Here is a 14721-nt window from a genome sequence, read left to right on the forward strand (position 1 = left end):
GAGTCCCATCTGTTCTAAATGTGAATTCTTTAAGTAGAGGTGGGCGTATTGATTCTGTGGTATTGATATATTGATACTCACACACTACTCATTTGAGGATCGTTTACACTAATAAAGTACCAATATTAATTAATAAATGTGAAAATAAAAGCGCCTGTGTCACATCTGAATCTCATTGGGTAACTTACTTCAAGGTTTTGTACCGTCACCCCCCCCACACACACACAAATTCATTCAAATACATTCATATTTATTTGTTGCGTTTTATTTGTATATTTTAATTAACATTTATGTCAATTATCCTGTATTATAAAAGTGGACTCTGTGTCTCGGCCATCACACAAAATCCGGAAAGTGCTGACTAGAGCAGTTTGGCATAATTATGTATTTTTGGCCACGGAAGAGACTAGCAAAAACAGCAAGTTGATGGGACCCATATTTTGGGAGATATTAGTCATTTTGGAATACTATGGCCTCCCAATGGCCGGTCATGTTGCTATGCCTAGAATCATAGAATCATTGAAGTGGGTTACCTAGCAACAGATAAACAAAAAGGCCACCTTGCCATGGTGTCAAATTTCATGTGCAGAAACAGACATGCCAGCTGAGAGGTTATTCAACTGAAAATACCAGGGGAGTTTACCAAGAAAGTAAAGAAAGTAACGGAATGAACTGGATCAGAGGATCTAGAACCCCACAGGTCAACATGCTAGTTTATTATTTATGTGTTTTTCAAAATTTATTTCATTGCGTGAAAACATGGCCATCAAAGGTTATGCACATTAAAGCTGTTAAATGGACAGTATTTGTCATGTGAGGTGTCTTTTAAGTGTAAAAATCACTGAAAGTGTCGGTATCAGGTATCGTATATGTGCCAAAAAAGTAGTCGGAATCGTATCAGATTATAAAAGTGTAGTATCGCCCAGCACTATCTTTAAGATCTATGATGATAATTTTCGAAACAAAGTATTTCAACAGACTCTACTTTACCTTTATGTTCCAAATAAAGACAGCACATGTGCAGATTATTCCAGATAAAACTCTGCGATTACACTGCGTATCGTGATGCTAATATATTCAGTCATTTCAAAGTGAGCTGAGATCATTTGGCAGATGTCAGGATTTGTAATCTGTCACCCTCCAGCTATTCAATATTAAATTCATCAGGTCCAAATGAGAGGCATAAAATTAAAACAATTAGCCACTCTATTGTGTATAATTACTTTTAGGTAGCGCTATTGGGCGATGAGCAGCTTATTTAATAGAGGGGAACTCTGTATACTGTTTGTGGTGTCAGTTTATTTTGAACGTATGAGAGCACTCTGTGATCTGAAGCATTTGGGCTTTGGCTTTACTGATTTATTGAACAATAACACTGTTACCTTTCCCAAAAGCAATAAAAATAATGAGGAAAGCTTGTTTGTCTTCAGCTGGAAGGGTTCACATGACCCAGACACGTTTGTCCTGACACCTGTTTCCATCAAGAGCGATACAGCCTTTTAATTCTACTCAATACAGCCTTCTGATTGGTTTAGCTCATATAATGAACCTTTCCTCTGCGTGAAACAGTGAGTGAAGGTCAAAGCGAATGCACACTATCGGTAGATAAGTGTACAATGAGAAACAGCAGGATGAGAGATTTATGTTTTAGTGCAGAATGAGAAAAGTAAGCAGAGCAAGAATAATGTGATTGGTCCAATTTTACTACCGCTGAGTTATTGAGGAAACCTGCCATCCTATTAACCTCTTACCAGGCATTTTGCAAAACGCCACTGAAGAAGACCACATTTGACAGTCCCAGGCTATTAGAGAGACAGTGTGAATAACCTCTAACCCCTAACTGATGCAGGTGATCCAATACAAGCCTGCTGTCTGCATCCTCATTTGACGTTTTTTTTAGTAGCTTGAACTGGTCATAAATAAACACTATCATTTGTGTTTGGAATAGATTTGGGCTGAAGAACGTCACACTGAAGTTATCCTTCAGCAGTTATGCACAGCACACATAAGGATTACAGATTAACACACAAAGAAATGTGACTGAAGCAAGGTTATAGTAGTTTTGGATTTTTCATTATAGTTTAGTTTTATTTAGTTTTGTCTTTTTTTTTTTCTCTAATTCAGTTTTAATTAGTTTTTAGAGCAGGTTTGCTAGTTTTTGATTAGTTTTTTTTTTATTTTCTAAATGCTTAGTTACCTCCGCCAAGGAGGTTATGTTTTTGCCAGGGTTTGTTTGTTTGTCTGTTTGTTTGTTTGTTTGTTTGTTTGTCTGTCCGTTAGTGTGCAACATAACTCAAAAAGTTATGGACAGATTTGGATGAAATTTTCAGGGTTTGTTGGAAATGGGATAAGGAAGAAATTATTAAATTTTGGTGGTGATCGGGGGTGGGGGGGCCCACGGGGGGGGGGGGCCACTGATCAGCCTTGGCGGAGGTCTGCGCTCTCCGAGTGCTTCTAGTTTTAGTTTAGTTTTAGTTTTTTTATTATCTTTTATCTTCTTCGCTGTCGAATTCATATAAATCCCAGACAGGACTCTGCTGCGTTTTCCCAACTTTAGTCTCCATGTTTCCAGGTAGAGTGGGGACGAGAAGACGACTCTAAACCACAAAGTGACGAGAAGTGACAGACCGTTAAATATCATATGGTGCCAGCAGCTAAAATGGCTTGAGGGAAATAAATCGATTTCATATCAATCCGATGTTGACAAAGACAAAAACAAAGGGAACTTTATCTATAATTTTCATCCGTTTTAGTTAGTTTTGTAAGCACACAATACAGTTTCAGTTAGTTATCTTTTTTTTTCTTTTAATTATAGTTTTTTATTTATTTCAGTTAACGAAAATGTTTTTACAATTGTAGTTTTCATCATTTCGTTTGTTTTCATTAACGATAATAACCTTGGACTGAAGATGAGAACAAAGTTACACTCAGCTCTTCTCGGTTCAACTGGGCTGGTTTAGCTCTTTTGAAAATGTTTTGTTTCTCTTCCATGAGACTTCTTCAGTTCTAATAACTGGTGGGGGGAACTGCTCTTATAAACCTGTGGGAGGGGTGGTCTGTGTAGGTGTTAATCCATAATCACTGGTGAGTGTTGTGTGTGAGTTCAGGGTTGTTGATAGGGATGGGAATCAATAAGAATTTAACGATTCCGATTCCATTATCGATTTTGCTTATCGATCCGATTCCTTATTGATTCCCTTATCGAATCTCATTGGGTGAGGGAATAAAAGAGTACAAATGTTTCCATTAACTGTCTTTTATATTTCCATGTCTGTACAGAAAATATAACGCTGAGCCCAGTTCAGAAGGGGGGGTTGGGGGGGGCACCATATAGTAGAACCGAAACTTAAGATCCTTTACTAGTTCCTCTATGTCTCCCGTTGTTGTGCACCTCACTTCCTTTTCCCTACCTTCAGAAACTGTTATCTGAGGGGTCAGGATGTTTGTTGCCCCCACCAGAACCGGGCCCGGGTGATGCCCTGGTATTCGATTTGCCCCTAGATTCACAAGCGTCGCTAAGTAGAGTGTCAAACACGTGACATTCCTGCAAATTAATCACATGCAGTGTGGACAGATGTTTGAGTATATTGGAGGAATTTCCCCCCTTTGAAGAAGCTTTGCAAGTGTTACAAGTGGACCTGGTATCGTCTTTTTAGACCATTTCTGCCTCAGCGCCATGTTGGCTACGTTCTGACCCAAAACAATGCAGCGTGTGTGTGATGTCATCATGCATGTGCAACGAAGGCGAAATCGAAAAGCAGAATCGTTAAGCAGTTAGGCAAATGATTCCAAGTATTCTGTCCTTGCTACTTCCCCAGTGCAGCTGGACAGATAGCTAACTCCTCAATGATGACACCTGTTGATGATTTGTTCACATTTATTTGTGGAGATGACTCACAGGGGTGTAAAACTGAAATAAGAAACACATAGAAAATAATTCACATGCCTGCCAAGCACGAATAAAACCACCTTGTCCCTCTAAGATGACAAGCAACCATGACTAGTTAGCGCTAGCATGCTAATATTCGCGGCTAACGCGCTAATCACTAGCTTAAATGCTAATTAGAAACAAACGTCTTTTTAGCGTCTTTCATTACACAAATGCACAAATACAAACCCCACTAACTTTAACAAGACTACACATAACACAGAGAACGTGTACACACAGGTACAGGATGTGCTTGGCCCAGAACACAGAGCTGCAGTCATTTTTAGTTGGCACTTGGTCAAGACATTAAAACAGGAAGCGCCTTGTGCAACATCCGGTTTGCCTTTCACATTAAGAACATAAAACTTAAAACTCTTACACAGTAAAACACACAACTCTGAAAATATATAAGAACACAAAAATAAATCTTGGATGGCTCTTAAGGAGCCAGAACACCAAGGAATCAAGCTACTGGGAACTGGTTCTCGATTCCCATCCCTACTCGTTGACAACAGGGGCGGGTCACTGTCCAAATCCTTCAGGGAGGGTTGTTTGCTTTCAAGTGAGTCCAGAGCCCCTTTTACACAGCACTATTGTTCCGGGAATATTTCACCTTTATTCCGGAAGGATGTCCGTGTAAATAAAATGGTGGATCATTTGGTCCCACCTCCGTCACAGCTCTGTAACACCTCTGGAGGTAGTGACAGAGCCACAATAAAGGTGGAATCATGCTTCCGGACCGCTATGGAAAAGGAACACCTCTAGTTCCACAACCCAGGGGTGATGTTTTGATGATGTATTGCACGTGCGACCCCTGCACTGGGGGGATTTAAAAATGAATGCAGGCCGTGTACAGTAAACAAACATATCAACGCAACCAGAAAGATGTCGAACTGAGGAGATGCCGAGATCCACAAGCTGTTGTCACTTCGGACAGAGGCCTCTATCCATGCTAACATTTGTGGAACAGTGAAAGACAGGCCGATTCTGCTATCCTCAGGGTATTTCCAACACGCAAGTTACACGTCACACCATACGCTGCGCTGCGTCACCGCCCCTTTGATTCCAGAACACAGGTCCGCTGTGTAAAAGTCCAGCCTGTCTCACCTCTGTTACTCCTTTGGCTGTGGAAATCAGTCAATGGTGGCAAAAAGGTGGGATCACCATCTCACCTTTTTTCCAGGATCTCTGTATAAAAGTGGCTCAGGTGTTGAAGGTCGTTAGTCGAAAATTGTTTGAGAACGTTATTTAAAATGGTTTAATAGGTGTTGGATAAGTAGTGTCTCAGTCCACCACCTCTGTACAGGAAAGGATTTTCCACTTTCACAAAAATGGCTTCTCAACAGGTCCATAATTCCAATTTCACCCACCAGTTAATAGAACTGAAGAAGTCTGTTGGATAAGAGACAAAACCTTTTCAAAAGAGCTAAACCAGTCCAGTTGAACTGAGAAGAACTACCAAGAAGAATGATGACCTGTGCAAATGAGAACCTACATGGACAAAGTTACACTCAGCATCTTTTTTTCTCCTTTCAGGTCCCGGAGCACCGACTGTGATCCTGCACAGCCTTAATAATTCAAGTAAGTACTCCTTATAGTCTTACACGAATGCAAGGTGTGTGATGACCCTCTTTATCATTGTCAGCGGGGATGGCCTAGTTGTGAAGAATGGACCGAAGAGACAAGATACTGCAGCTCATCAGGAGCAAAATATCTGAAACTGTGAAGCCTCGAATTGCAAGTGCAACACTGGTCGTTTTTATCCCGTGTGGAAGATTTTATGGAGGTCTATTCACAGAAATATAATACTTAAAAGTATATTTTCATGATTTGATGTCTAGAAGACCCATCATTACCCAGTGGTACTTTTATGGCAGCTCCCAAATGAAATTTTCTCTCTATTTAACCTTTCTTAAGTGATTTATCATTATTTAATATAGAATCATCTTCTGTATTTTGCATTTTTTTCAGTGGAAATCTGGTATTTTCCTATATTTGATACACTGGTCATGTAGATGTTCATCAAAGCTCAGATTAAAGTTGAGGGTTATTAAATCTGAAACAGAGGAAATCTATCATTAACTGAACATAAACCCAGTGTGTCCATCCACTATCATTGATCCAACTCCATGGGTTTTACTGGTGAATCAATGTTATAGAAGATGATGGTGTTTCCACGGTAACTATGGAGCCTCGGAACATCCAAATGGGTCATATCTGATGACCATGAAAAGATGACAAACTGCATTTTACACCAATTATTTACATGTATTAATAGTATTAGTGGATCAACAGGTATTAAACCTTTTAGATCAGTAGATGGTTTTGGTTGATGATGGATGTTTGAGTCTTTATGGGTTAAACCATGTTTTTACTATTTCACAACTTACCATATAACTCCATTTTCATTATGTAATCGTAGTGTTTCAGTCATGTTGGTACCAGGTGACTGGAGTCATTTTGAGTACAGTTCAGTTTTATTGCCTGTTGGGAAACTCAGCCACTGCATTTAACCTATTCTACTACACAAACCAGGAGCAAAGGGCTACCACCTAAAGTCACCAAAGGCACCCAGGGAACATTCCCAGATTTACCACAATACCTACATCAAGATACTGACAGCAGAGTTGACCCAGCATACATGGTTATGAGAGAAAAACAGTTGTTTGTGCTTCAAATATTACTTTTAATGGACCAGAAATGTAAAGACCAACCAATGTAATAGTCAGAAGTTCATTCATTCACTTGTAACTAAATAACAATTGGAAATAGATTGGGTTATCAACATAATTCCATCTGCATTAGGATTCATTGCAACACAATAATTAACCATTCAACAAGTAATTGTAGGTTTGACATTAACATTTCAGCTCAAAATACCACACAGATCTTTCATTCTGCCAGTATGCCTGTAGGTATACTTAGTACTAACTCAGTATACTGGCATTTAATCCTGCACCAAACAGGTTATTTCAGTATCTGCTGGTGCTATGAATTCTATATTGTAGAAAGTCTGGTAAACACCAAGATGTCATGATGGTTCTGGTGTTTCTGAAAGGTTAACTGGGGTCTGTGACTGTGTAATTGGGACTTCATATTTATTAAAAAAAAAAAAAAAAAAACTCAAAATGCTTTGTATGCATTGTACTGTATTTCTCCATCATCTGTTCTAATAGTAACATTATTCTAGATCTGACTGTAAAAATTAGAATTGTGGAAAAACATAATTTAAAACTTTATCTTTGGCCACATGTTCCCTTAACCCTTTCATGCACTGTCCACTCCAGTGGACAGTTCTTCTCCAGCTGTTCTCTTATATATTAATGGGTTTTGTTGTTTTAGTTCCATATCAGCCAACACAGTGGACGCTTATGCACCATCCCATACACTGTAATTCAGATCATTACTGTAACTTTGCTGTTCTTGATAAACCTGATCTGCAGTAACATGATTGAGTCTAAATCAATTTTTATTTGTTAGACAAGAAGGTTTTTTTTTTTTTTTGCATATTATCTCCATGAAGTGAGTCATTACTAGCATTAGAATATGTTAAAATGTGAGAAGACATCAGATTAGCAGCATTAAAAATTTTTTTATTTCATTGTTTTCATATCCCTCTCTGATATTGGGTTTTAAACATGTTTCTTTACTTCAAAAATTAAATGCATGGATATTTTTGTAACTCCATAGAAAAAAAAAAACTTGATCGCATTGTGTTTTTCATGGCTAAACACTGAAGAAAAAAATCTTGACTAAGGTTCTCATAATTTGTGCATGAAAGGGTTAAAGGCAGATGCTACATGCAGTCCATACTCTACTTAACTTACTTTTGTGCACCTGAATATAAATCAAAAAGGCATTGTAACGTATACTTAATACTGTGATAATGTCTGTTTCGTATAAACCGTGACCTTTTCCTAAACCTAACCAAGTAGCTTTCTTGTTTAAACTTTTACTGTTTTGGTGCCAGTTTTATTGAATTATCATTTTAATACCCAGGATGCAGGGCGACATGGTTGTGCAGTGGTTAGCACTCGTGCCTCACAGCAAGAAGGTCCTGGGTTTGATTCTAACACCAGTCGACAGGGGGTGGGATTTTTCTTTGTGGAGTTTGCATGTTCTCCCCGTGTCTGCGTGGGTTCTCTCCGGGTACTCTGGCTTCCTCCCACCATCCAAAGACATGCACGGATAGGTTAATTGGTTAATCTAAATTGCCCATAGGTGTGAATGTGAGAGTGATTGTTTGTCTCTATATGTTCAGCCCCACGATGAACTGGTGACTTGTCCAGGGTGTACCCCACCTTTGCCCCTATGTAGCTGGGATAGGCTCCAAGCGACCCCCGTGACCCTGGTGAGGATAAAGCGGGTTCAGAAAATGAATGAATGAATACCCATGATGCAATGTTAACCCCTGTAATGGGTTCATTCACCATCCTTCGACCATAATGTCAACTTTCATCACACCAAATGAAGACAAGGGATATTTGCTCGCAAAATATAATGAAAGCTGCATCATATTTATGTCTTCTATTATGTGATAAAAACTTTGAGGTTTGAGCTGAGTTTTCTCTACTGCTCTGTAGAGAAAAGAATGTATGAAAACTCAGTAAACTTGAAGTGCAGTTTGTCTATTATTTATTAAACTGAAATTGTGTGCATACAGTATTAACAATCTATTTTCATTCATGTTTCTATGAACTGTTTCCTATAAATACTAATCAGAATGCTTTATGAATCCCAGGAGGAAATTATTGGGTGTTACAGTCACTTCATCCAAGTAGAATAAAAAACTAGCAGGAAAGAACTTATCAAAACAACAGAAAAATAACCAAATAAGCAATATTGAAAAAAATAAAAATAGAATTAAAAATAAATATCTATATATAGATATAGATATATATTCATTCATTATCTGAACCCCCTTTATCCTCACTAGGGTGACGGGGGTCGCTGGAGCCTATCCCAGCTACTTATTGGCAAAGGCGGGGTACACCCTGGACATGTAACCAGTTCATCACAGGGCTGAACATATAGAGACAAACAATCACTCTCACATTCACACCTATGGGCAATTTAGACTAACCAATAAACCTATCAGTGCATGTGTTTGGATGGTGGGAGGAAGCTGGAGTACCCGGAGAGAACCCACGTAGACACGAGGAGAACATGCAAACTCCCCACAGAAAGGTCCCGCCCCCATCGACTGATAAATATATATAATTTACCAAATGTTCATACACTGTAAATAAAATCTGTAATTTAACAGAATTTTGACTGTTTATTTTACAAGATTTTTCCTCTATTTTTAAGATACAGAAAAATATCAATGAAATGACAAAAATAGACTGTGATTTTACATGTCAAATGTAAAATAACATGAAAAAAAACTGTAACTGTGAGTAACCATGAAATTTCAATTTCTTAAAAGATTTTTTTTTCTTTTTTCACAGAAAAAATACAGTTAAAATACATTTGCAAATGTATCATAATTTCACCAATATTTATTTTCTATTCATGAGATAAAACTGTTAATTTAAAGTTTAATACTGTGAAAAAAAAATAAATAAATAAATAAATAAAATTAATGACAATTAACCATAAAAGAAGTATTTGTTCTGTAAGTCTGACAAGACTTGTTTGTTCATTGACAAATATCTTGTGTAATTACAGGAGGTTTCACAACAAAAATGTTGAATAAATGTATTTTTGTGAATGTATAACATGTATAAGCACTGATAAACTGTCCAAATACAGTTTTTATCAGTGGACTGGACAACTGAGTCTCACTGAAAATTATTTCTATATATATTTATAGGTAATTTGATTGTTTTAATACATGTAAATATTCTTTATTAAGCATTAAAAAGTCAAAAAAATATGCCAAATCTCATGTAAATTTTGGGCAAAAAACTGTATTTTAGTTATGGAAAATTACCATATTTTTATGAGATGGTTATTTTCTGTTATTTTACAGTATTTTTTTGGCACCCCTGCTGCCGGACTAATACTGTTTTTTTACTTTTTTTTTTTTTTTTTTTTTTTTTTTTTAGTGTATGAAAACACTATTTAAACACAAAACAGCAATTTGTACAATATGTACTAGAGAATATATCATCAATATGATGATTAAAGAACTAAATATATTGACACAAAGTGATGCAAAAAGGTAGAGTTTTTGTCAAATGGGTAAGTAGGAAAAACCCTGACAATGTAATTTGATTACCAGTTCAGTTATGTAGGAAGGTAACTTGCTAGAGGTTGAAATGGGAAGGCTTGACCATATACTGTACCCCCATCTGAAGGTAAAAGCATTCATTTGTGTTTCTCTAGAGCTCATCTGGGCTTGGAAACTCTGCTGTGTGATCCTTGTTAGTCTTAGATGGTAAAATTTTGATTGATGTGCTAGCTAAAGGCATGAGTCTGTTGAAATGTATTCAGTGTAACACCTGAATGGACTTGATGAGGTTTTCCTTTTGAGACTCCTTTTGAGTAATCTGGTTTACACATTACTCTCACTTTCTTTCCTACAGGCATGATTATAACTTTACAGGCTGCACACACATCCACAGTCCGCACATGCTTCCTCTTGTTATCTATTCCTCTATGCCTATCACTAGGTTTTTTTTTTTTTTTCCAGAGCAAAAAGTTAACAGCTGTGCTGCAGAAAAGCAAGCAATTTGCCTGGGGTTATTTGGATAGGCCCTCCATCCACAGCTGGGAACTCAAGGCCCCTGGCGGTTTCATAATGAGACGTCTATTGATTTTGGGTTTTCCATTAGAAATGCTGGACAAATTCCATTTCATTTAGCGGCTTCTCAGATGGGTTGAATGGAAAAAAATGACCAAATAAGAGAGTCATTGTTTGTTACATGTGGAGAAAATAGCAGGGATTCAAATTTGGAACACGGAACATGTAAGCTGGGGGTGTAAAAAATATATAATGCCTCTGGACTGTTTTTCTTATTATCCAAGTAAAGTTTTCACAATTGACCACATTGCGGTTTATGCAGTTTCCCCAGTGCTTAATTTGTAAAGTGGGAGGTGCCTGAATGCAGAGGGGGGGTGGAGGTAATGGGGACAGTCTAAAACGCTTAATGTAAAAAAAGTTTAATGTAGCTTAATGTCTGAAAACTGCGATCAGTCATCACCAAATTTATTTTATAAATTGTCTGTCTCTTTTTCTCTCCAGTTGTCAAGACTTAGTGAATGACTGGACTCAAACATGCAAGTGTTTTATTAACCGAAAAATAAGGCGTAACGCGAACTGTATCCATAATATTGGGGTTTTCATTTTGATTTTTGCAGAGGTGAAAGTGGACATGATTAGGGATGTCCATGCACTGATTTCAGACATTAAGCTACATTAAGCTTTTTTACATTAAGTGTTTTAGACTGTCCCTGTTACGTCCGAGTTTTCCTCAAAATTTCCCTTATTTTTATTTATTCATTTATTCATTTATTTATTTATTTCGTTTTTTTCTTTTTCTTTTTAATGGGCTCAGCTGGCTGACAGGCAGCTGTCTGTACCAATAAGGCAGCAGCCAACACCAATTGTAAAATTTCCCTTAAAATGCATCTAAACACAAGATGTTTGTGTAACTTCGATGGGGAATAAAGATTAACCAGACAGACAACAATACACTTTTTTTTTTTTTTTTTTTCATTTAGGCTATTTATTTTTTCATAGAGGTCCCAGATCCAATGAAATTGGCTCCTGATCCGCCTGGATCCAGCTCAAATTAAGCCCTGGGTTTCCTATTTAAGCTGCAAACTGTATTACAACAAGCTTTTTGTTAGCAAGGTGATTTTTCCTGGTAAAAAAAAAAAAAAGACAAATATACCTTTCCTTAAAAATAAACATTAATATGCATTATTCATCAGATGTTTGATTTATTTCCTGATTCATTAACTTAAAATAGAACCACAGTGGTGTATCATCTCTTATTTGTATGTACATTTAATTATATTCATATCCATTTAAATCCACCACTAAATCTGCCAAATAAAGAATAATGTTTACTCTAATCTCATTATATCACAGGATCAAAAAATAAATCCACAGGTTATTACAGGTTAGTTGTATGCAGCAGCTCTTAAATCATTTGTAGCAATTTTTGGATTTTTTGTTTTTTTTTACTTTTACAGATTATTACATCCTTGAGAACAACTCTCTCCTGAAGGCAGCCTTGAGGTACAAAAGGATCCAACTTTCTGACTTCAGGACTGTTCCAATTGAACATTTTGGTGAGAAATGATGATTGGTTTCTAAATTGTTACAACAGATATCAATTATAATGCATTTTGACTTTAAATTCACTTTCTTTCATGCTTATAGATTTACCTCTGAAGATCTCTTACCCACCGGACTTCTCAGATTCACGTCACTATGGACTACTGCTGGTGGTGTAAGTACCATATCACAATCAGAATCAGGTTTATTGCCATGTAAGTAAATAGGGTTCACATTAGTAGGAATTTCCCTCAGTGGTTTGGTGCATACATAGAATATGGAGTACGTAAGAAGCATGCAGTAAAAAATAAAATTTAATTAAAACCACAAGCGGTGTTAAGGCCCTCACCCTCCCGTTCGACAGTAAGACACCATATTGTGCCCTCGATCCGACATTCTGCGAGATACACACACTTTTATACGTCTGAAAATGGCCACTTCATTGCAAGCTGGTCACGGCCACGCCCAACATTTGGTCAAAAATGTAATTGATCACTTTTGCGTGTAGGTGATTTTCACCAAGTTTGGTCCAAATTGGATGTAAACTCTAGGAGGAGATGAAGAAAGTATGAGGGGTGGGACTGTATAGGTCCACACTTCCACCCAATATGGCCGACTTCCTGTTGGGTTTAGGACGGGGCTATAATGTCATTTTTTTCCTTTCCTACCATGGGATATGTGTATACCAAGTTTAATTTTTGTATGTGGAAAAAAAATTGGGAGGGTTTCCTTCCACATAATGTATTTTGATTTTTGAGGGGGTGTGGCCAAGTCATTTTGCGGAAATTTTTTTTTTAGCAACTTCAAATAAACTTAATTTTCACTGGGCTTGATTTTTTGGTCAAATAAAAATGATATTTTGTTAGGGTTCAGGGGGTCAAATTTGCATGCAAGGCAGTGACAGAATAATAATAATAATAAAAACTGAACTATGTGATTTGAATAGGCCCTCGCCAGCATGTGTGCCTGGGCTTGGACCTAATAAATAAACAGGTAAAACAGAGAATAAACAAGTAAGATAGAGTATAGTGGGCTATTACATTTTTAAAAATATACAATATACAATGCGGACAAAACCATTAGTTGTGAGTGAGGTAAAACACTTTTGTTTCACCAGTGGAAGCTGATTTTCAAAAGATACAATTCTGTTCAAAACAGGAGCAGGGAATGGGACAGGGGACTAGTGTATATGTACAATAACAAAATGTGGTTTGGCATTAAACATTAGAATAGATGGGAGAGGGGTATACTCAAATTTGGGATGTGCTTAAAATGCCAGTTAAAAGAGCATATGACAGTGTCTAGGGTTCACAGAGGTCTGGTTAGCTAATTTTTTAGCCATACTCAAAATGTGAGCTAAGTAAAACTCATATTACCCCCTGAAGAGTACTGGGCTGTGGAGGCGTAAATCACTAACACCAGACAAAATTATGCAACAACTGTAACAGTAAAATAATATTTACTTTCCCAATCAAAGAATTTTGAACCACCCTTTGACCCTTTATAGACATTACCTGGGATTTGCAGTACCCCTAATGGAACCTGTAATGGATTTAATAGCACTCTGAGACAAAAAAAAAAAAAACAAACAAAAAAAACACCACACTCTGATTTCAGGGATCACAAAAAATACTTTATTCTTGCAAGAATCAGAGTGAGACAATTCACAAGCACGCAGAGCAACCTTGTTAATCGTTTAAACTGGGCTGGCTGAAGTCCAACTTAAATACATTCTACAAAGGTTATGTGATGGTTACATGATGGTAGTAAATCTAGTTTGACCTTTAAAATGAGCACGGACAGATGCATTCTTCAGCATTCTTTTTCAGTCTTCAGCAGTACAGTGATTGACAGCCAGCAGCTGAAGGTTTAAAAATGATAACTACATCACCAGAGTGGTGTTTTACTTTTGAGTGACAGCACACGTTTGCTAGTGAACTGATTTTCCTTCACAAACCATATGTTGGAGATCATTTCAATCCCTCGTTGGAGGGTTTTGTCACTTATATTGAACTTTACATTGGTAGCACGTGGAGACCTGTGACGAAACACATGACAACTAAAGCCACAATGTAGAAATTCACAACCATCAATAAAAGCTCTTTTCATCTTAACTGCATGATATTCATGTATTAATAGTTCATAAAATGTCCATATTTTTACCTCCACCAAGGAGGTTATGTTTTTTGCTAGGGTTTGTTTGTCTGTTTGTTTGTCTGTCCGTTAGTGTGCAACAGAACTCAAAAAGTTATAGACAGATTTTGATGAAATTTTCAGGGTTTGTTGGAAATGGGATAAGGAAGAAATGATTAACTTTTGGGGGTGATCGGGGGTGGGGGGGCCCACGGGGGGGCCCACTGATCAGCCTTGGCGGAGGTCTGTGCTCTCCGAGTGCCTCTAGTTATTGATAAAACATTAACGGGTCTACAGCTAACTACTATTACAGGCCTTTAATGGTACCAATAAAGTAAATAATCCAACATTAAAATAACTTCCAAAGAGCCCATTCCTGCTAAACAGGGTTGCAACGGAATACAATATTCAAACAAGAACTTTGAAGGCC

The 14721-nt window shown here is 37.3% G+C and overlaps 1 protein-coding gene across 2 annotated transcripts in view; it reads left to right on the top strand.

Annotated features, from left to right (window-relative positions):
• dpp10 (dipeptidyl peptidase like 10) overlaps positions 1-14721 on the top strand; it is a 618779-nt gene that overhangs the window by 566314 nt on the left and 37744 nt on the right. For both annotated transcript variants that reach the window (XM_030124182.1, XM_030124183.1), the window contains exons 17-19: positions 5465-5509; positions 12074-12172; positions 12264-12333. In XM_030124182.1, the coding sequence (XP_029980042.1) occupies positions 5465-5509; positions 12074-12172; positions 12264-12333 (214 nt within the window). The remainder of the gene's footprint in view (positions 1-5464; positions 5510-12073; positions 12173-12263; positions 12334-14721) is intronic.

The sequence above is a fragment of the Sphaeramia orbicularis genome, chromosome 21, assembly GCF_902148855.1.
Source record: "Sphaeramia orbicularis chromosome 21, fSphaOr1.1, whole genome shotgun sequence".
In the NCBI taxonomy this organism is placed as follows: domain Eukaryota; kingdom Metazoa; phylum Chordata; class Actinopteri; order Kurtiformes; family Apogonidae; genus Sphaeramia; species Sphaeramia orbicularis.